We start from the raw sequence: 22,500 nt of genomic DNA, 5'->3' as shown, positions 1-22,500 counted from the left end.
TGGTGGAATATGGCGCCAGATTGGCGTCAATGGCCCCATAGTTATGATCGTAATGACCCAGTAGTTAAGGCGTCAGTGACCCCTTGCCCCCCCTCCCCCCAGTAGTTAAGGCGACAACTCGGACCACATGACCCTACATAATCGGAAGAAATTTAGGAATTCCTGTTTGCGAGGTTAGTTAAGACGGCGGGGGGGGGGTAAGACGGGAGGTAAAACGGGGGGGTAAGACGGTGGGTAAAACGGGGGGGTAAGACGGGGGGTAAGACGGGGGGTAAGACGGGGGGTAAGATGGCGGGTAAGACGGGGGGTAAGACGGCGGGTAAGACGGCGGGTAAGACGGGGGGTAAGACGGCGGGTAAGACGGCGGGTAAGACGGCGGGTAAGACGGGGGGGTAAGACGGCGGGTGAGACGGCGGGTAAGACGGCGGGTAAGACGGCGGGTAAGACGGTGGGTAAGACGGCGGGTAAGACGGCGGGTAAGACGGGGGGTAAGACGGCGGGTAAGACGGCGGGTAAGACGGGGGGTAAGACGGGGGGGTAAGATGGGGGGGTAAGACGGGGGGTAAGACGGCGGGTAAGACGGGGGGTAAGACGGGGGGGTAAGACGGGGGGGTAAGACGGCGGGTAAGACGGGGGGTAAGACGGGGGGTAAGACGGGGGGTAAGACGGCGGGTAAGACGGGGGGTAAGACGGGGGTATAACGGCGGGTAAGACGGCGGGTAAGACGGCGGGTAAGACGGGGGGGTAAGACGGCGGGTAAGACGGGGGGTAAGACGGCGGGTAAGACGGCGGGTAAGACGGCGGGTAAGACGGCGGGTAAGACGGCGGGTAAGACGGCGGGTAAGACGGGGGGTAAGACGGCGGGTAAGACGGGGGGTAAGACGGCGGGTAAGACGGCGGGTAAGACGGGGGGGTAAGACGGCGGGTAAGACGGCGGGTAAGACGGCGGGTAAGACGGCGGGTAAGACGGGGGGTAAGACGGGGGGTAAGACGGCGGGTAAGACGGGGGGGTAAGACGGGGGGTAAGACGGCGGGTAAGACGGCGGGTAAGACGGCGGGTAAGACGGCGGGTAAGACGGCGGGTAAGACGGGGGGTAAGACGGCGGGTAAGACGGGGGGTAAGACGGCGGGTATGACGGCGGGTAAGACGGCGGGTAAGACGGGGGGGGTAAGATGGCGGGTAAGACGGCGGGTAAGACGGCGGGTAAGACGGCGGGTAAGACGGGGGGTAAGACGGGGGGTAAGACGGCGGGTAAGACGGGGGGGTAAGACGGCGGGTAAGACGGGGGGTAAGACGGCGGGTAAGACGGCGGGTAAGACGGCGGGTAAGACGGCGGGTAAGACGGCGGGTAAGACGGCGGGTAAGACGGCGGGTAAGATGGCGGGGTAAGACGGCGGGTAAGACGGCGGGTAAGACGGGGGGTAAGACGGCGGGTAAGACGGCGGGTAAGACGGCGGGTAAGACGGCGGGTAAGATGGCGGGGTAAGACGGCGGGTAAGACGGCGGGTAAGACGGGGGGTAAGACGGCGGGTAAGAAGGGGGGTAAGACGGGGGGGTAAGACGGCGGGTAAGACGGCGGGTAAGACGGGGGGGTAAGACGGCGGGTAAGACGGGGGGTAAGACGGGGGGTAAGACGGCGGGTAAGACGGCGGGTAAGACGGCGGGTAAGACGGCGGGTAAGACGGGGGTAAGACGGCGGGTAAGACGGCGGGTAAGACGGGGGGTAAGACGGGGGGTAAGACGGCGGGTAAGACGGCGGGTAAGACGGCGGGTAAGACGGAGGGTAAAACGTGGGGTAAGACGGCGGGTAAGACGGGGGGTAAGACGGCGGGTAAGACGGCGGGTAAGACGGCGGGTAAGACGGGGGGTAAGACGGCGGGTAAGACGGGGGGGGTAAGACGGCGGGTAAGACGGCGGGTAAGACAGCGGGTAAGACGGTGGGTAAGATGGCGGGGTAAGACGGCGGGTAAGACGGCGGGTAAGACGGGGGGTAAGACGGCGGGTAAGACGGCGGGTAAGACGGCGGGTAAGACGGGGGGTAAGACGGGGAGTAAGAAGGCGGGTAAGACGGCGGGTAAGACGGCGGGTAAGACGAGGGGTAAGACGGCGGGTAAGACGGCGGGTAAGACGGGGGTAAGACGGGGGTAAGACGGGGGGGGGTAAGACGGCGGGTAAAACGGGGGGTAAGACGGCGGGTAAGACGGGGGGGTAAGACGGGGGGAAAGACGGCGGGTAAAACGGGGGGTAAGACGGGGGGTAAGACGGCGGGTAAGACGGCGGGTAAGACGGCGGGTAAGACGGGGGGGTAAGACGGCGGGTAAAACGGGGGGTAAGACGGCGGGTAAGACGGCGGGTAAGACGGGGGGTAAGACGGGGGGGTAAGACGGGGGGTAAAACGGGGGGTAAGACGGCGGGTAAGACGGCGGGTAAGACGGGGGGGGTAAGACGGCGGGTAAGACGGCGGGTAAGACGGGGGGTAAGACGGCGGGTAAGACGGCGGGTAAGACGGGGGGTAAGACGGGGGGTAAGACGGGGGGGTAAGACGGGGGGGTAAGACGGCGGGTAAGACGGCGGGTAAGACGGCGGGTAAGACGGCGGGTAAGACGGGGGGTAAGACGGGGGGTAAGACGGCGGGTAAGACGGCGGGTAAGATGGCGGGGTAAGCCGGCGGGTAAGACGGCGGGTAAGACGGGGGGGTAAGACGGCGGGTAAGACGGCGGGTAAGACGGCGGGTAAGACGGGGGGTAAGACGGCGGGTAAGACGGCGGGTAAGACGGCGGGTAAGACGGCGGGTAAGACGGGGGGTAAGACGGGGGGTAAGACGGGGGGGTAAGACGGGGGGGTAAGACGGCGGGTAAGACGGCGGGTAAGACGGCGGGTAAGACGGCGGGTAAGACGGGGGGTAAGACGGCGGGTAAGACGGCGGGTAAGACGGGGGGTAAGACGGGGGTAAGACGGGGGGGTAAGACGGGGGGTAAGACGGCGGGTAAGACGGCGGGTAAGACGGCGGGTAAGACGGGGGTAAGACGGGGGTAAAACGGGGGGTAAGACGGCGGGTAAGACGGCGGGTAAGACGGCGGGTAAGATGGCGGGGTAAGACGGCGGGTAAGACGGCGGGTAAGACGGGGAGGTAAGACGGCGGGTAAGACGGCGGGTAAGACGGCGGGTAAGACGGCGGGTAAGACGGCGGGTAAGACGGGGGGTAAGACGGGGGGGTAAGACGGGGGGGTAAGACGGCGGGTAAGACGGCGGGTAAGACGGGGGGGTAAGACGGGGGGGTAAGACGGGGGGGGTAAGACGGGGGGGTAAGACGGGGGGGTAAGACGGGGGGGTAAGACGGCGGGTAAGACGGCGGGTAAGACGGCGGGTAAGACGGCGGGTAAGACGGGGGGGTAAGACGGGGGGGTAAGACGGGGGGGGGGGGTAAGACGGGGGGTAAGACGGGGGGGTAAGACGGCGGGTAAGACGGCGGGTAAGACGGCGGGTAAGACGGCGGGTAAGACGGCGGGTAAGACGGCGGGTAAGACGGGGGTAAGACGGGGGGGTAAGACGTGGGGGTTAAAACGGGGGGTAAGACGGGGGGTAAGACGGGGGGTAAGACGGGGGTAAGACGGGGGGTAAGACGGGGGGGTAAGACGGGGGGGTAAGACGGCGGGTAAGACGGGCGGGTAAGACGGGGGGTAAGACGGAGGGTAAGACGGGGGGGGGTAAGACGGCGGGTAAGACGGGGGGGGGTAAGACGGGGGGTAAGACTGCGGGTAAGACGGGGGGGTAAGACGGCGGGTAAGACGGGGGATAAGACGGCGGGTAAGACGGGGGTAAGACGGCGGGTAAGACGGCGGGTAAGACGGGGGGTAAGACGGGGGGGGTAAGACGGGGGGTAAGACGGGGGGTAAGACGGCGGGTAAGACGGGGGGGGGTTAAGACGGCGGGTAAGACGGGGGTAAGACGGCGGGTAAGACGGCGGGTAAGACGGGGGGGGTAAGACGGCGGGTAAGACGGGGGGGTAAGACGGCGGGTAAGACGGGGGGTAAGACGGCGGGTAAGACGGGGTGGGGGTAAGACGGCGGGTAAGACGGGGGGTAAGACGGCGGGTAAGACGGGGTGGGGGTAAGACGGGGGGGTAAGACGGCGGGTAAGACGGGGGTAAGACGGGGGGTAAGACGGCGGGTAAGACGGCGGGTAAGACGGGGGGGTAAGACGGCGGGTAAGACGGGGGGTAAGACGGGGGGTAAGACGGCGGGTAAGACGGGGGGGTAAGACAGCGGGTAAGACGGCGGGTAAGACGGGAGGGGTAAGACTGCGGGTAAGACGGGGGGGTAAGATGGCGGGTAAGACGGCGGGTAAGACGGGGGGGTAAGACGGCGGGTAAGACGGGGGGGTAAGACGGCGGGTAAGACGGCGGGTAAGACGGGGGGGTAAGACGGGGGGGTTAGACGGGGGGTAAGACGGCGGGTAAGACGGGGGGGTAAGACGGCGGGTAAGATGGGGGGGTAAGACGGCGGGTAAGACGGGGGGGTAAGACGGCGGGTAAGACGGGGGGGTAAGACGGCGGGTAAGACGGCGGGTAAGACGGGGGGGTAAGACGGGCGGGTAAGACGGCGGGTAAGACGGGAGGGGTAAGACTGCGGGTAAGACGGGGGGGTAAGATGGCGGGTAAGACGGCGGGTAAGACGGGGGGGGTAAGACGGCGGGTAAGACGGGGGGGTAAGACGGCGGGTAAGACGGCGGGTAAGACGGGGGGGTAAGACGGGGGGGTTAGACGGGGGGTAAGACGGCGGGTAAGACGGGGGGGTAAGACGGCGGGTAAGATGGGGGGGTAAGACGGCGGGTAAGACGGGGGGGTAAGACGGCGGGTAAGACGGCGGGGTAAGACGGGGGGGTAAGACGGGGGGGTAAGACGGCGGGGTAAGACGGGGGGGTAAGACGGGGGGGTAAGACGGGGGGTAAGATGGCGGGTAAGACGGGGGGGTAAGACGGGGGGGTAAGACGGGGGGGTAAGACGATGGGTCAGACGGGGGGGTAAGACGGGGGGTAAGACGGGGGGGTAAGACGGGGGGTAAGATGGCGGGTAAGACGGCGGGTAAGACGGCGGGTAATACGGGGGGGGTAAGACGGGGGGGGTAAGACGGGGGGGTAAGACGGGGGGGTAAGACGGGGGGGTAAGATGGCGGGTAAGACGGCGGGTAAGACGGCGGGTAAGACGGCGGGTAAGACGGGGGGTAAGACGCGGGGGTAAGACGGGCGGGTAAGACGGGCGGGTAAGACGGGGGGGTAAGACGGGGGGTAAGACGGGCGGGTAAGACGGCGGGTAAGACGGGGGGTAAGACGGCGGGTAAGACGGGGGAGTAAGACGGCGGGTAAGACGGGGGGGTAAGACGGCGGGTAAGACGGGGGGGTATGACGGCGGGTAAGACGGGGGGGGGTAAGACGGCGGGTAAGACGGGGGGGTAAGACGGCGGGTAAGACTGGGGGTAAGACGGGGGGGTAAGACGGCGGGTAAGACGGGGGGGTAAGACGGGGGGGGTAAGACGGGGGGTAAGACGGGGGGGTAAGACGGCGGGTAAGAAGGCCGGATAAGACTGGGGGTAAGACGGGCGGGTAAGACGGGCGGGTAAGACGGCGGGTAAGACGGGGGGGTAAGACGGCGGGTAAGACGGGGGGGTAAGACGGCGGGTAAGACGGCGGGTAAGACGGGGGGGTAAGACGGCGGGTAAGACGGGGGGGTAAGACGGCGGGTAAGACGGCGGGTAAGACGGGGGGGGTAAGACGGCAGGTAAGATGGCGGGTAAGACGGGGGGGTAAGACGGCGGGTAAGACGGCGGGTAAGACGGCGGGTAAGACGGGGGGTAAGACGGCTTGTAAGACGGCGGGTAAGACGGCGGGTAAGACGGGGGGGGTAAGACTGCAGGTAAGATGGCGGGTAAGACGGGGGGGGTAAGACGGCGGGTAAGACGGCGGGTAAGATGGCGGGTAAGACGGGGGGTAAGACGGGGGGTAAGACGGCGGGTAAGACGGGGGGGTAAGACGGCTTGTAAGACGGGGGGTAAGACGGGGGGTAAGACGGCGGGTAAGACGGGGGGGTAAGACGGCTTGTAAGACGGGGGGTAAGACGGGGGGTAAGACGGCGGGTAAGACGGGGGGGTAAGACGGCTTGTAAGACGGGGGATAAGACGGGGGGTAAGACGGCGGGTAAGACGGCGGGTAAGACGGGGGGGTAAGACGGCGGGTAAGACGGCGGGTAAGACGGCGGGTAAGACGGGGGGTAAGACGGCGGGTAAGACGGCGGGTAAGATGGCGGGTAAGACGGGGGGGTAAGACGGCTTGTAAGACGGGGGGTAAGACGGGGGGTAAGACGGCGGGTAAGACGGCGGGTAAGACGGCGGGTAAGACGGCGGGTAAGACGGGGGGGTAAGACGGGGGGTAAGACGGCGGGTAAGACGGCGGGTAAGACGGGGGGGTAAGACGGGGGGGTAAGACGGGGGGGTAAGACGGGGGGGTAAGACGGGGGGTAAGATGGCGGGTAAGACGGCGGGTAAGACGGGGGTAAGACGGCGGGTAAGTCGGCGGGTAAGACGGCGGGTAAGACGGCGGGTAAGACGGCGGGTAAGACGGCGGGTAAGACGGGGGGGTAAGACGGCGGATAAGACGGGGGGTAAGACGGCGGGTAAGACGGCGGGTAAGACGGGGGGTAAGACGGGGGGTAAGACGGTGGGTAAGACGGCGGGTAAGACGGTGGGTAAGACGGCGGGTAAGACGGGGGTAAGACGGCGGGTAAGTCGGCGGGTAAGACGGCGGGTAAGACGGCGGGTAAGACGGCGGGTAAGACGGTGGGTAAGACGGCGGGTAAGACGGCGGGTAAGACGGGGGGGGTAAGACGGGGGGGGTAAGACGGCGGGTAAGACGGGGGGTAAGACGGCGGGTAAGACGGCGGGTAAGACGGGGGGGTAAGACGGCGGGTAAGGCGGCGGGTAAGATGGCGGGTAAGACGGGGGGGTAAGACGGCTTGTAAGACGGGGGGTAAGACGTGAGGTAAGATGGCGGGTAAGACGGGGGGGTAAGACGGGGGGGTAAGACAGGGGGGTAAGACGGGCGGGTAAGACGGCGGGTAAGACGGGGGGTAAGACGGTGGGTAAGACGGGGGGTAAGACGGCGGGTAAGACGGGGGGGTAAGACGGCGGGTAAGGCGGCGGGTAAGACGGCGGGTAAGACGGCGGGTAAGACGGGGGGTAAGACGGCGGGTAAGACGGCGGGTAAGACGTGAGGTAAGACGGCGGGTAAGACGGCGGGTAAGACGGCGGGTAACTCGTGAGGTAAGACGGCGGGTAAGACGGCGGGTAAGACGGCGGGTAAGACGTGAGGTAAGACGGCGGGTAAGATGGCGGGTAAGACAGGGGGGTAAGACGGGGGGTAAGACGGCGGGTAAGACGGGGGGTAAGACGGCGGGTAAGACGGCGGGTAAGACGGGGGGTAAGACGGCGGGTAAGACGGCGGGTAAGACGGCGGGTAAGACGGGGGGTAAGACGGCGGGTAAGACGGCGGGTAAGACGGGGGGTAAGACGGCGGGTAAGACGGGGGGTAAGACGGGGGGTAAGACGGCGGGTAAGACGGGGGGGTAAGACGGCGGGTAAGACGGCGGGTAAGACGGGGGGGTAAGACGGCGGGTAAGACGGGGGGTAAGACGGCGGGTAAGACGGCGGGTAAGACGGGGGGTAAGACGGCGGGTAAGACGGCGGGTAAGACGGGGGGTAAGACGGCGGGTAAGACGGCGGGTAAGACGGCGGGTAAGACGGGGGGTAAGACGGCGGGTAAGACGGGGGGTAAGACAGGGGGTAAGACGGGGGGTAAGACAGGGGGTAAGACGGGGGGTAAGACGGGGGGTAAGACGGCGGGTAAGACGGGGGGTAAGACGGCGGGTAAGACGGGGGGTAAGACGGCGGGTAAGACGGGGGGTAAGACAGGGGGTAAGACGGGGGGTAAGACAGGGGGTAAGACGGGGGGTAAGACGGGGGGTAAGACGGCGGGTAAGACGGGGGGTAAGACGGGGGGTAAGACGGCGGGTAAGACGGGGGGTAAGACAGGGGGTAAGACGGGGGGTAAGACAGGGGGGGGGGTAAGAAATTTCATAATATAAGAATTTTAAGTCGGTAGGAAGGAGTTGTGGTGGTGGGGGGTGTGGTGGTGGTGGTAGTGGTGTTGTGAGGGTGGAGGTGGTGGTGGTAGTGGTGTTGTGAGGGTGGAGGTGGTGGTAGTTGTGGTGTTGTGAGGGTGGAGGTGCTGGTAGTTGTGGTGTTGTGAGGGTGGAGGTGGTGGTAGTGGTGGTGTTGTGAGGGTGGAGGTGGTGGTAGTTGTGGTGTTGTGAGGGTGGAGGTGGTGGTAGTTGTGGTGGTGGTAGTGGTGTCGTGGTCATATCCTCTCTGTATCTTCCCTTCTCTAGATTTGTGAGGTTCAGTTCCCCTAACATATCCTCATAGCTCAGCCCTCGTATTCCAGGCCGGTGCCTCATACTCCAGTAACACTCTACCATTGCCTTGAAAGAGCCATTATTTAGGTTTTAAATGACATTCTAATATTTGTCAGCGTCGCGTATGCTGCTGATGTTACCATGTTGATGTACACCTTCTGTGTTATAGTACAGAAATTACATCTATTTCTAAGTCTAGCATTTCTTTCCCTTTCTTGCAGTTACCTTCTCTCTGTGTTGTTGATATCTACTGATATCAACAACACAGATATCTCTCTCACTCTCCTGTCTCTATTACACTTGATGGCACCCAACTCTGGCAACCATATCTTTGCCTACTCTTGCAGGGATGGGAATTATCAGGGGAAATTGCCAAGCCATTAGGGCTACAGAGCACTTGGAAGGGGTCAGGATAGTGATTTGGGACCGGGGGGGGGGGAAGGGATGGTGCCCAACCACTTGGAGGGTCTGGGATTGGTGAGAGTGGTGGTGCAGGCCGCGTGGTGGTGTAGCGTGGTGCAGGCCGCGTGGTGGTGTAGCGTGGTGCAGGCCGCGTGGTGCAGACCACGTGGTGCAGGCCGCGTGGTGCAGGCCACGTGGTGCAGGCCGCGTGGTGCAGGTCTCGTGGTGCAGGCCGCGTGGTGCAGACCGCGTGGTGCAGGCCGCGTGGTGCAGGCCGCGTGGTGCAGGTCTCGTGGTGCAGGCCGCGTGGTGCAGGCCGCGTGGTGCAGGCCGCGTGGTGCAGGTCTCGTGGTGCAGACCGCGTGGTGCAGGCCGCGTGGTGCAGGCCGCGTGGTGCAGGCCGCGTGGTGCAGGCCGCGTGGTGCAGGTCTCGTGGTGCAGGCCGCGTGGTGCAGGCCGCGTGGTGCAGGCCGCGTGGTGCAGGTCTCGTGGTGCAGACCGCGTGGTGCAGGCCGCGTGGTGCAGGTCTCGTGGTGCAGGCCGCGTGGTGCAGGCCGCGTGGTGCAGGCCGCGTGGTGCAGGCCGCGTGGTGCAGACCGCGTGGTGCAGGTCTCGTGGTGCAGGCCGCGTGGTGCAGGCCGCGTGGTGCAGGCCGCGTGGTGCAGGTCTCGTGGTGCAGGCCGCGTGGTGCAGGCCGCGTGGTGCAGGCCGCGTGGTGCAGGTCTCGTGGTGCAGGCCGCGTGGTGCAGGCCGCGTGGTGCAGGCCGCGTGGTGCAGGCCGCGTGGTGCAGGCCGCGTGGTGCAGGTCTCGTGGTGCAGACCGCGTGGTGCAGGCCGCGTGGTGCAGGTCTCGTGGTGCAGGCCGCGTGGTGCAGGCCGCGTGGTGCAGGCCGCGTGGTGCAGGCCGCGTGGTGCAGACCGCGTGGTGCAGGTCTCGTGGTGCAGGCCGCGTGGTGCAGGCCGCGTGGTGCAGGCCGCGTGGTGCAGGTCTCGTGGTGCAGGCCGCGTGGTGCAGGCCGCGTGGTGCAGGCCGCGTGGTGCAGGTCTCGTGGTGCAGGCCGCGTGGTGCAGGCCGCGTGGTGCAGGCCGCGTGGTGCAGGCCGCGTGGTGCAGGCCGCGTGGTGCAGGCCGCGTGGTGCAGGCCGCGTGGTGCAGGTCTCGTGGTGCAGGCCGCGTGGTGCAGGCCGCGTGGTACAGGCCGCGTGGTGCAGGCCGCGTGGTGCAGGTCTCGTGGTGCAGGCCGCGTGGTGCAGGCCGCGTGGTGCAGGCCGCGTGGTGCAGGTCTCGTGGTGCAGGCCGCGTGGTGCAGGCCGCGTGGTGCAGGCCGCGTGGTGCAGGCCGCGTGGTGCAGGCCGCGTGGTGCAGGCCGCGTGGTGCAGGTCTCGTGGTGCAGGCCGCGTGGTGCAGGCCGCGTGGTGCAGGTCTCGTGGTGCAGGCCGCGTGGTGCAGGCCGCGTGGTGCAGGCCGCGTGGTGCAGGCCGCGTGGTGCAGGCCGCCTCGGGGGTGACTATCCTCGTCCGCCTGGCGTGGGTGTAACACTCCCCTGTACTCACCTAGTTGTGCTTGCGGGGGTTGAGCTGTGGCTCTCTGGCCCCGCCTCTCAACCGTCAATCAACAGGTGTACAGGTGGGAGCTCACTCGGGCACCTCGGTCACCACAATTAGTAACAGTAGGGGTCCCAGGACCGAGCCCTGTGGGACCCCCCACCTGTTACATTGCTCCAGATGGAAACCTGCAGAAATGTTGTGGTGAATAGTGGTGGTGGAGTGTAGTGGTGGTGGTGGTGAAGTGTAGTGGTAGTGGAGGAGTTATGGTGAATGGTGGTGGTGGAGAGAAGTGATGGTGGACGACCCACTTTACACCATCAAAAGATGAATCACAGCTTAACATGCTCTCTCTCTCTCCCTCCACAGCTGGTCCAGGCGTCCGCTTCCCTCAGACAATGTACCTCATCGTGATCGTGATGAGCATTCTCTTCATCGTCATCATCTCCACCACATCTATCTGCTGCTGTGAGTATCCTCGTGTTCTGATGGGAAGGTCAGGTTGTATCTCTCTGGCACAGACATGAGGCCTATATAAACACTTACTGAACACTGATTCGTATTTTGATTCTTGCTTCATTTCAAACAAGGGTTATGTTGGTTTAAACTGTGTGTGTGTTCACATTATTGGATTACGGAAGATCACACACACACACAGACACACACACACACACACACACACACACACACACACACACACACACACACACACACACACACACACACACACACGCACACACACACACACACGCACACACACACACACACACACACACACACACACACACACACACACACACACACACGCACACACACACACACACACACACACACACACACACACACACACACACACATACACACACACACACTATATATAAACATGTTTGCTGATGATGCTAAGATAATAGGAAGGATAAGAAACTTAGATAATTGTCATGCCCTTCAAGATGATCTGGACAAAATAAGTATATGGAGCACCACTTGGCAAATGGAATTTAATGTTAATAAATGCCATGTTATGGAATGTGGAATAGGAGAACATAGACCCCACACAACCTATATATTATCTGAGAAATCTTTAAAGATTTCTGATAAAGAAAGAGATCTAGGGGTGGTTCTAGATAGAAAACTATCACCTGAGGACCACATAAAGAATATTGTGCGAGGAGCCTATGCCACGCTTTCTAACTTCAGAATTGCTTTTAAATACATGGATGGCGATATACTAAAGAAATTGTTCATGACTTTTGTTAGGCCAAAGCTAGAATATGCAGCGGTTGTGTGGTGCCCATATCTTAAGAAGCACATCAACAAACTGGAAAAGGTGCAAAGACATGCTACTAAGTGGCTCCCAGAACTGAAGGGCAAGAGCTACGAGGAGAGATCAGAGGCACTAAATATGCCAAAACTAGAAGACAGAAGAAAAAGAGGTGATATGATCACTACATACAAAATAGTAACAGGAATTGATAAAATCGACAGGGAAGATTTCCTGAGACCTGGAACTTTAAGAACAAGAGGTCATAGATATAAACTAGCTAAACACAGATGCCGAAGAAATATAAGAAAATTCACTTTCGCAAACAGAGTGGTAGACGGTTGGAACAAGTTAGGGGAGAAGGTGGTGGAGGCCAAGACCGTCAGTAGTTTCAAAGCGTTATATGACAAAGAGTGCTGGGAAGACGGGATATCACGAGCGTAGCTCTCATCCTGTAACTACACTTAAGTAATTACACTTAGGTAATTACACACACACACACACACACACACACACACACACAGACACACACACACACACACACACACACACACACAGACACACACACACACACACACACACACACACACACACACACACACACACACACACACACACACACACACACACACACACACACACACACACACAACAGGAAAGGCAGGACGCACACACTAACTATGTACTCCCTGACCAAGTGTTTGTATGCCTGGCAGGCCCGCCATGCAGATTCCATCAAACTGTAGTGTGCCCAAGTGTGTTGTTACAGAGCCATCTCGTTCTTGTGATACCATTCATGGTCTCAAGCTGGGCTGTGAGGACACACTAATGGAACTCTTACCCAGAACAATGGTGGGATGGACAACCTCTCTCTCTCTCTCTCCCTCTCCCATCACTCCCCTTGCCTCTCTCTCTCTCTCTTCCTCTCCCATCACTCCCCTTGCCTCTCTCTCTCTCTCTCCCTCTCCCATCACTCCCCTTGCCTCTCTCTCTCTCTCTCCCTCTCCCATCACTCCCCTTGCCTCTCTCTCTCTCTCTCTCTCTCTCTCTCTCTCTCTCTCTCTCTCTCTCTCTCTCTCTCTCTCTCTCTCTCTCTCTCTCTCTCTCTCTCTCTCTCTCTCCCTCCCTCTCCCATCCCTCCCTTTGCCTCTCTCTCTCTCTCTCTCCCTCTCTACTCTCCCTCTTCCCTCCTCCCCTATCGTATCTCCTCCCCATATCGTTCCTCCTACATCCTCCTCACCTCCATTAGCTTCTCAACGCTGATAAAACACATGAGTTTGTCATGGCCAAAGGTCTCAATCATGACGACATGACCTTCGTGTTCCAGGCCGGGTGTGTGTGTGGTGGCTGAGTCACTGTGTGTGTGTGTGTGTGTGTGTGTGTGTGTGTGTGTGTGTGTGTGTGTGTGTGTGTGTGTGTGTGTGGTGGCTGAGTCACTGTGTGTGTGTGTGGTGGCTGAGTCACTGTGTGTGTGTGTGGTGGCTGAGTCACTGTGTGTGTGTGTGTGTGTGGTGGCTGAGTCACTGTGTGTGTGTGTGTGTGTGTGTGTGTGTGTGTGTGTGTGTGTGTGTGTGTGTGTGTGTGTGTGTGTGTGTGTGTGTGTGGTGGCTGAGTCACTGTGTGTGTGTGTGTGTGTGGTGGCTGAGTCACTGTGTGTGTGTGTGTGTGTGTGTGTGGTGGCTGAGTCACTGTGTGTGTGTGTGTGTGTGTGTGGTGGCTGAGTCACTGTGTGTGTGTGTGTGGTGGCTGAGTCACTGTGTGTGTGTGTGTGGTGGCTGAGTCACTGTGTGTGTGTGTGTGGTGGCTGAGTCACTGTGTGTGTGTGTGGTGGCTGAGTCACTGTGTATGGATGGGGATCCATTCTCTCTGCCCCAGGGTATAATATGGTGTGTCTTGCCCTCGTGCCCAGATAACCGGTACCAGCGCAACGAGTTTGAAGTCATGAGGCGGGAGATGTTCAACGGGGGCCCAGAGATGCAGCTCAACCGGCTCCGGGCGTCGTCAGGAGGGATGGTGACGGAGTACAATCCCAACTACGAGTTCGCCGGAGGGACCTGCACTATAAAGGACCTGCGAGAGATACCCAGAGATAACCTAACTCTAGTCAAGTGAGTATACTTCCCTTTATACTCTATATTATATCCATATATCCTATACTCTATATGCCATTCACTCGGGGCTATAGGAGACTCTAAGAAGACTTTTCTATACTCTATCTTTCCCGCGTGTCAGGCAGTATTTACTCTTCAACAGGCCTTTACCCTAACTTAGTATTGCTATAGACAATAGCGTAGCGCTTCCGAGCTCCTAAACTGTTTAATAAATGTAAACTAAGCCACTCTGATAGAGGAAAGATGTACAGGTTTCGTAAGTGGTCACGACAGTGGTGGTGAATGCTTGATCTCTTCCCATGTCATTACCAGCAAAAGCGAATTTGATTTAAACGTTTTAAACCTCACCCCCTCACCCGCACCTCACCCCCTCACCCGCACCTCACCCCCTCACCCGCACCTCACCCCCTCACTCGCACCTCACCCCCTCACCCGCACCTCACCCCCTCACTCGCACCTCACCCCCTCACCCGCACCTCACCCCCTCACTCGCACCTCACCCCTCACCCGCACCTCACCCCCTCACTCGCACCTCACCCCCTCACCCGCACCTCACCCCCTCACTCGCACCTCACCCCCTCACCCGCACCTCACCCCCTCACTCGCACCTCACCCCCTCACCCGCACCTCACCCCCTCACTCGCACCTCACCCCCTCACCCGCACCTCACCCCCTCACCCGCACCTCACCCCCTCACCCGCACCTCACCCCCTCACCCGCACCTCACCCCCTCACCCGCACCTCACCCCCTCACTCGCACCTCACCCCCTCACCCGCACCTCACCCCCTCACCCGCACCTCACCCCCTCACCCGCACCTCACCACCCCTCACCCGCACCTCACCCCTCACCCGCACCTCACACCCTCACCCGCACCTCACCCCCTCACCCACACCTCACCCCCTCACCCGCACCTCACCACCCCTCACCCGCACCTCACACCCTCACCCGCACCTCACCCCCTCACTCGCACCTCACCCCCTCACCCGCACCTCACCACCCCTCACCCGCATCTCACCCCCTCACCCGCACCTCACACCCTCACCCGCACCTCACCCCCTCACCCGCACCTCACCCCCTCACCCGCACCTCACCTCCTCACCCGCACCTCACCACCCCTCACCCGCACCTCACCCCTCATCCGCACCTCACCCCCTCACCCACACCTCATCCCCTCACCCGCACCTCACCACCCCTCACCCGCACCTCACCACCCCTCACCCGCACCTCACCCCCTCACCCGCACCTCACCCGCACCTCACCCCCTCACCCGCACCTCACCCTTAACCCGCACCTCACACCCTCACCCGCACCTCACCCCCTCACCCGCACCTCACCCCCTCACCCGCACCTCACCCCCTCACCCCTCACCAGCACCTCACCCCTCACCCGCACCTCACCCCCTCACCCGCACCTCACCCCCTCACCCGCACCTCACCCCCTCACCCGCATCTCACCACCCCTCACCCGCACCTCACCCCTCACCCGCACCTCACCCCCTCACCCACACCTCATCCCCTCACCCGCACCTCACCCCCTCACCCACACCTCACCCCCTCACCCGCACCTCACCCCCTCACCCGCACCTCACACCCTCACCCGCACCTCACCCCCTCACCCGCACCTCACACCCTTACCCGCACCTCACCCCCTCACCCGCACCTCACCCGCACCTCACCCCCTCACCCGCACCTCACCACCCCTCACCCGCACCTCACCCCTCACCCACACCTCACCGCCTCACCCGCACCTCACCCCCTCACCCGCACCTCACACCCTCACCCGCACCTCACCCCCTCACCCGCACCTCACCCGCACCTCACCCCTCACCCACACCTCATCCCCTCACCCACACCTCATCCCCTCACCCGCACCTCACCCCCTCACGCACACCTCACCCCCTCATCCGCACCTCACCCCCTCACCCGCACCTCACCCCCTCTCACCCGCACCTCACCACCCCTCACCCCCTCACCTATTTGGTGTACAACCCGTCCTCGGAGAAGGTTCATTCCATCCAGCGGTCGACCCCAAAGACGCATTCATAATGTTAACATTATGTTCATTCAAAACAGAACTTTTCTGAAATATAAATGAGTATTATAATATATTATCATATTGTGCATATATAGGCCTAGGTTAGGTTAGGTGTTTAGGCTGTGTTGGTGATTATTTGTAGTACGTGGGTGAAGCATTTATAGCGTTGTGATTCGAACAAAAGTCGTCAGTTAAGCACTTGTTCCGGAAGTGTTCGAACGTCAGCAGTTGTGAGTCGTGTGTAAACCTTTTTTCATTCATAAACAGCTGGGGTTGGCGGGTGCATGGAATGGACTTTGTTTATGAGGCCGGGTTGGTGTTGTGATCCATCACCGTTACTCAACACTGTTCTGCCCTCACCGCCAAGATTGCCATTAACCAAATCACCTCTATTGTTGCCTCTACTACCATCTAAATTCCCACCACCCCCATTACCACCATCACTACCACAACTACCACCAAACCACCACTGTACTAGGTGGACGAGCACCTACCAGAGACAACAAAGAGTGAGAGTGGTGGTGGTGTGAAGCTGCTCACGTGTGACGCTTGGGCTGCCTCAGGCTCGCTCCTGGAACCATTGCTGTTCTTAAGATGACTGCAGGGCGTAAGGCTGCTGTTCCCACGTGTCCGTGGTGCAGATCGTAAGATCTCCCTTTGTTACACAACACAGCCACACACACACAACACAGCCACACATAACACAGCCACGCACAACACAGCCACACACACACAACACAGCCACACACACACAACACAGCCACACACACACAACACAGCCACACACACACAACACAGCCACACACACACAACACAGCCACACACACACAACACAGCCACACACACACAACACAGCCACACACACACAACACAGCCACACACACACAACACAGTCACCCACACACACAACAAAGACATACACACACAACACAGCCACACACACACAACACAGCCACACATAACACAGCCACGCACAACACAGCCACACACACACAACACAGCCACACATAACACAGCCACGCACAACACAGCCACACACACACAACACAGCCACACACACACAACACAGCCACACACACACAACACAGCCACGCACAACACAGCCACACACACACAACACAGCCACACACACACAACACAGCCACACACACACAACACAGCCACACACACACAACACAGCCACACACACACAACACAGCCACACACACACAACACAGCCACACACACACAACACAGCCACACACACACACAACACAGTCACACACACACACAACACAGCCACACACACACAACACAGCCGCACACACACAACACAGTCACACACACACACAACAAAGACATACACACACAACACAGCCACACACACACAACACAGTCACACACACACACAACACAGCCACACACACACAACACAGTCACACACACACACAACACAGCCACACACACACAACACAGTCACACACACACACAACACAGCCACACACACACAACAAAGACATACACACACAACACAGCCACACACACACAACACAGTCACACACACACACAACACAGCCACACACACACAACACAGTCACACACACACACAACAAAGACATACACACACAACACAGCCACACACACACAACACAGTCACACACACACACAACACAGTCACACACACACACAACAAAGACATACACACACAACACAGCCACACACACACAACACAGTCACACACACACACAACACAGCCACACACACACAACACAGTCACACACACACACAACAAAGACACACACACACAACACAGTCACACACACACACTAACATAGATGGGATTACAAATAAAACAAGTGAACTCGGAGAATGGGCACTAGAAGAAAACCCAGACATAATAGCACTCACAGAAACAAAGCTAACGAAAACCATAACAAATGCAGTGTTTCCACAGGGCTACTATGTAGTGAGGAAAGAGAGAGAAGGGGGAGGAGGAGGTGGTGTAGCTTTGATACTCAGAGAAGGTTGGAGTTTCGAAGAGATGGTAATTCAGAACTGTGAAGGTTTCAGTGACTACATATCAGGCACCATAGCAACTGGAGGACAGAAAATTATAGTAGTAGTCATATATAACCCCCCACCGAATGACAGAAGACCCAGACAGGAATATGATAGAAACAACTTGGCCACCATCAATATAATAGAGAGAGCAGCTTCTGTGGCTAGCAGGAATGGATCCAGGCTACTAATCATGAGAGACTTCAACCATGGAAAGATAGATTGGGGGAACAGAGACCCACATGGAGGCCCAGACACATGGAGAGCTAAGCTGCTGGATGTGGCAACAAGAAACTTTCTAAGTCAACATGTCAAGGGACCGACAAGAATGAGGAGGGGATGAACCAGCCTTGCTTGATCTGATATTTACCCTAAATGAGTCGGATATAAGGGAAGTTAAGTTGGAAGCCCCCTTGGGAATGAGTGATCACAGTGTATTGAGCTTTGAGTACCTGGTTGAGCTAGGAATTATCACCCCCAAAAAAGAACTGGGAACCAAAGGGCTGGCGTACCGGAAGGGAAACTATGAGGAAATGAATAAATTGCTATGGGATATACATTGGGACACAGAACTCGGAACCAAGTCCGTACAAGACATGATGGACTATGTCACCCAAAAATGTCAGGAGGCTGTAAGCAGGTTTGTCCCAGCCCGACAGGAAAAAACCGAGAAGCAAAGGAAGAATCTGTGGTTTAATAGGGAATGTATGAAAGCAAAGGAGCTGAACAAAAGGGCATGGAGGAACTTCCGTAATAACAGAACACCAGAAAGTAGAGAGAGATACCAGAGAACCAGGAACGAGTATGTCAGTGTGAGAAGAGCAGCTGAGAAAAGGTATGAAAACTATATAGCTAATAAAGCCAAGACCGAACCCAAGCTACTACACAGTCACATCAGGAGGAAGACAACAGTGAAGGAACAGGTGATGAAACTTAGGGTGGGCGAGGACAGGTACACAGAGAATGACAAAGAGGTGTTTGAAGAACTCAACAAAAGTTTCCAGGAGGTCTTTACAATAGAACAGGAAGAAGTCACGGCGCTAGGAGAGGTGGCAGCAAACCAGGTGACCTTGGAAAGGTTCGAAATTACAAGAGATGAGGTCAAGAAGCACCTATTGGAGCTGGATGTGAGAAAAGCTGTTGGGCCGGACGGAATCTCACCATGGGTATTGAAAGAGTGTGCAGGAGCACTTTGCTTGCCACTCTCCATAGTGTATAGTAGGTCACTGGAAACGGGAGACCTACCAGAAATATGGAAGACTGCTAATGTAGTACCAATATACAAAAAGGGTGACAGACAAGAGACACTGAACTACAGGCCAGTGTCCTTAACTTGTATACTATGCAAGGTGATGGAGAAGATTGTGAGAAAAAACCTAGTAACACATCTGGAGAGAAGAGACTTCGTGACAGCCCATCAACATGGGTTCAGGGAGGGTAAATCTTGCCTCACAGGCTTGATAGAATTCTACAATCAGGTGACAAAGATTAAGCAAGAAAGAGAAGGATGGGTGGACTGCATTTTTTTTGGACTGTCGGAAAGCCTTTGACACAGTACCCCATAAAAGGTTGATGCATAAGCTGGAGAAACAGGCAGGAGTAACTGGTAGGGCGCTCCAGTGGATAAGGGAGTACCTAAGCAGGGAAGCAGAGAGTTACAGTGAGGGGTGAGACCTCAGAATGGCGTGAAGTCACCAGTGGAGTCCCACAGGGCTCTGTACTCGGCCCTATCCTGTTTCTGATATACGAAAATGATCTCCCAGAGGGTACAGACTCATTCCTCTCAATGTTTGCTGACGACGCCAAAATTATGAGAAGGATTAAGACAGAGGAGGACAGCTTGAGGCTTCAAAAAGACCTGGACAAGCTGCAGGAATGGTCGAACAAATGGCTGTTAGAGTTTAACCCAAGCAAATGTAATGTAATGAAGATAGGGGTAGGAAGCAGGAGACCAGATACAAGGTATCATTTGCGAGATGAAATACTTCAAAAGTCAGAGAGAGAGAAAGACCTGGGGGTTGATATCACGCCAGACCTGTCCCCTGAAGCTCATATCAAGAGGATAACATCAGCGGCATTTGCCAGGTTGGCTAACATAAGAACGGCATTTAGAAACTTGTGTAAGGAATCTTTCAGAACATTATATACCACATATGTCAGACCAATCCTGGAGTATGCGGCTCCAGCATGGAGTCCATATCTAGTCAAGCATAAGACTAAACTGGAAAAGGTTCAAAGGTTTGCCACCAGACTAGTACCCGAGCTGAGAGGTATGAGCTACGAGGAGAGACTACGGGAATTAAACCTCACTTCGTTGGAAGACAGAAGAGTTAGGGGGGACATGATCACCACATTCAAGATTCTCAAGGGAATCGACAGGGTTGATAAAGACAAGCTGTTTAACACAAGGGGCACACGCACTAGGGGACACAGGTGGAAACTGAGTGCCCAAATGAGCCACAGAGATATTAGAAAGAACTTTTTTAGTGTCAGAGTGGTTGACAAATGGAATGCATTAGGCAGTGATGTGGTGAAGGCTGACTCCATTCACAGTTTCAAGTGTAGATATGATAGAGCCCAATAGGCTCAGGAACCTGTACACCTGTTGATTGACAGTTGAGAGGCGGGACCAAAGAGCCAGAACTCAACCCCCACAAGCACAACTAGGTGAGTACACAACACAGCCTCACACACACACACACACACACACACACACAGGGGGGCTACGCTACGCCCCTCCACCAGGCTACGAGGGGGCCTCGTAGCCTGGTGGAGGGGCCTCGTAGCCTGGTGGATAGCGCGCAGGACTCGTAATTCTGTGGCGCGGGTTCGATTCCCGCTCGAGGCAGAAACAAATGGGCAAAGTTTCTTTCACCCTAAGTGCCCCTGTTACCTAGCAGTAAATAGGTACCTGGGAGTTAGTCAGCTGTCACGGGCTGCTTCCTGGGGTGTGTGTGTGTGGTGTGGGGAAAAAAAAAAGTAGTTAGTAAGTTAGTAGTTAGTAAACAGTTGATTGACAGTTTAGAGGCGGGCCGAAAGAGCAAAGCTCAACCCCCGTAAAAACACAACTAGTACACAACTAGTAAACACACACACACACACACACACACCTGTGACGATAATATAGTATAGGGAACACATTATCATGCACGAGTTCACCTAAGGGACACGTACCCCTGGGTGCTGGGGGTGCTGGGGGTGCTGGGGGTGCTAGGGGTGCTGGGGGTGCTGGGGGGTGCTGGTGGTGATGGGGGTGCTGGGGGTGCTGGGGGGTGGTGGTGGTGATGGGGGTGCTGGGGGGTGCTGGGGGTGCTAGGGGTGCTGGGGGTACTAGGGGTGCTGGGGAGTGGTGGGGTGTGCTGGGGGGTGGTGGGGGTACTGGGGGTGCTGGGGAGTGGTGGGGGTGCTGGGGGTACTAGGGGTGCTGGGGAGTGGTGGGGGGTGGTGGGGGTACTGGGGGTGCTGGGGGGTGGTGGGACTACAGAGGCCCCATAAGGTCAGTGGTACCCCCCACCTTGAGAGCCCCTGCTCGGCACCACAGCTTGGCCAGCTCCCCTTCAAAAAACACTTCTTTTCCCCTTGGGCACACTTTAGGTCCATCCCGGACCACTTGTCCCGCGGGGACGGTCTCCTGGTCATTGCCTGCACCGGTGTGTGTGTGTGTGTGTGTGTGTGTGTGTGTGTGTACTCACCTATATGTACTCACCTATATGTGCTTGCAGGATCGAGCATTGACTCTTGGATCCCGCCTTTCTAGCTATCGGTTGTTTACAGCAATGACTCCTGTCCCATTGTGTGTGTGTGTGTGTGTGTGTGTGTGTGTGTGTGTGTGTGTGTGTGTGTGTGTGTGTGTGTGTGTGTGTGTGTGTTGAACTAGTTCCCTTGGGACGCGTGGTCCGTGGCGCCATCTGTTGTGGGATGTCAAAGTTGTTTACTGTTAGTCTCTGAGGCTCCTCGCCACAAGGTAGGTGGAGCTTGGGAGGACAATTTAATGACTGGAAGAACGGAGTTGTAACTGTCTAAACCACTTTGGTGAGCCGACGACCATAATAGTTGACTTGCTTTTAATTACATTGATGGTGAAATACTAAAGAAACTGTTCATGACTTATGTGAGACCAAAACTGGAATATGCAGCGGTTGTATGAACATAAGAATATAACATAAGAACAAAGGCAACTGCAGAAGGACTTTTGGCCCATACGAGGCAGCTCCTATCTATAACCACTCAATCTCAAATATGGCGTATGGCGCCCAAATCTCAAGAAGCACATACATAAACTGGAAAAGGTGCAACGGCATGCTACAAAATGGCTTCCGGAACAGAAAAAACAAGTTAGGAGGTGGGACTAGAGGCGTTAAACAGGTCAAAACTAGAAGATAGGAGAAAAAGAGGTGATATGATCACCACTTACAAAATACTAACAGGAATCGACCAAATTGGGAAAAGAGGAATTCCTGAAACCAGCAACTTCACGAACGAGAGGACACAGTTTCAAGCTAAGGAAACAAAGGTGCTGAAAAAATGCTAGAAAGTTTTCTTTTACACAGTTGGAACAAGTTGGAACAAACAGGGTTGGAACAAGCTAAGTGAGAAGGTGGTGGAGGCCAAGACCGTCAGTAGTTTCAAAGCGTTATATGACAA

General features: G+C 57.8%; 1 protein-coding gene across 1 annotated transcript in view; it reads left to right on the top strand.

Moving 5' to 3' along the window:
• Positions 1–22,500, top strand: part of LOC138349886 (ALK tyrosine kinase receptor-like) — a 165,951-nt gene that overhangs the window by 86,831 nt on the left and 56,620 nt on the right. Inside the window, exons 4-5 of the mRNA XM_069338877.1 lie at positions 10,781–10,879; positions 13,582–13,780. Of these exons, the coding sequence (XP_069194978.1) occupies positions 10,781–10,879; positions 13,582–13,780 (298 nt within the window). The remainder of the gene's footprint in view (positions 1–10,780; positions 10,880–13,581; positions 13,781–22,500) is intronic.

The sequence above is a fragment of the Procambarus clarkii genome, chromosome 40 (genome assembly GCF_040958095.1).
Source record: "Procambarus clarkii isolate CNS0578487 chromosome 40, FALCON_Pclarkii_2.0, whole genome shotgun sequence".
Classification (NCBI taxonomy): domain Eukaryota; kingdom Metazoa; phylum Arthropoda; class Malacostraca; order Decapoda; family Cambaridae; genus Procambarus; species Procambarus clarkii.
Note: the sequence above shows the minus strand (reverse complement) of the source record. Positions and strands in the feature narration are given on the sequence as shown.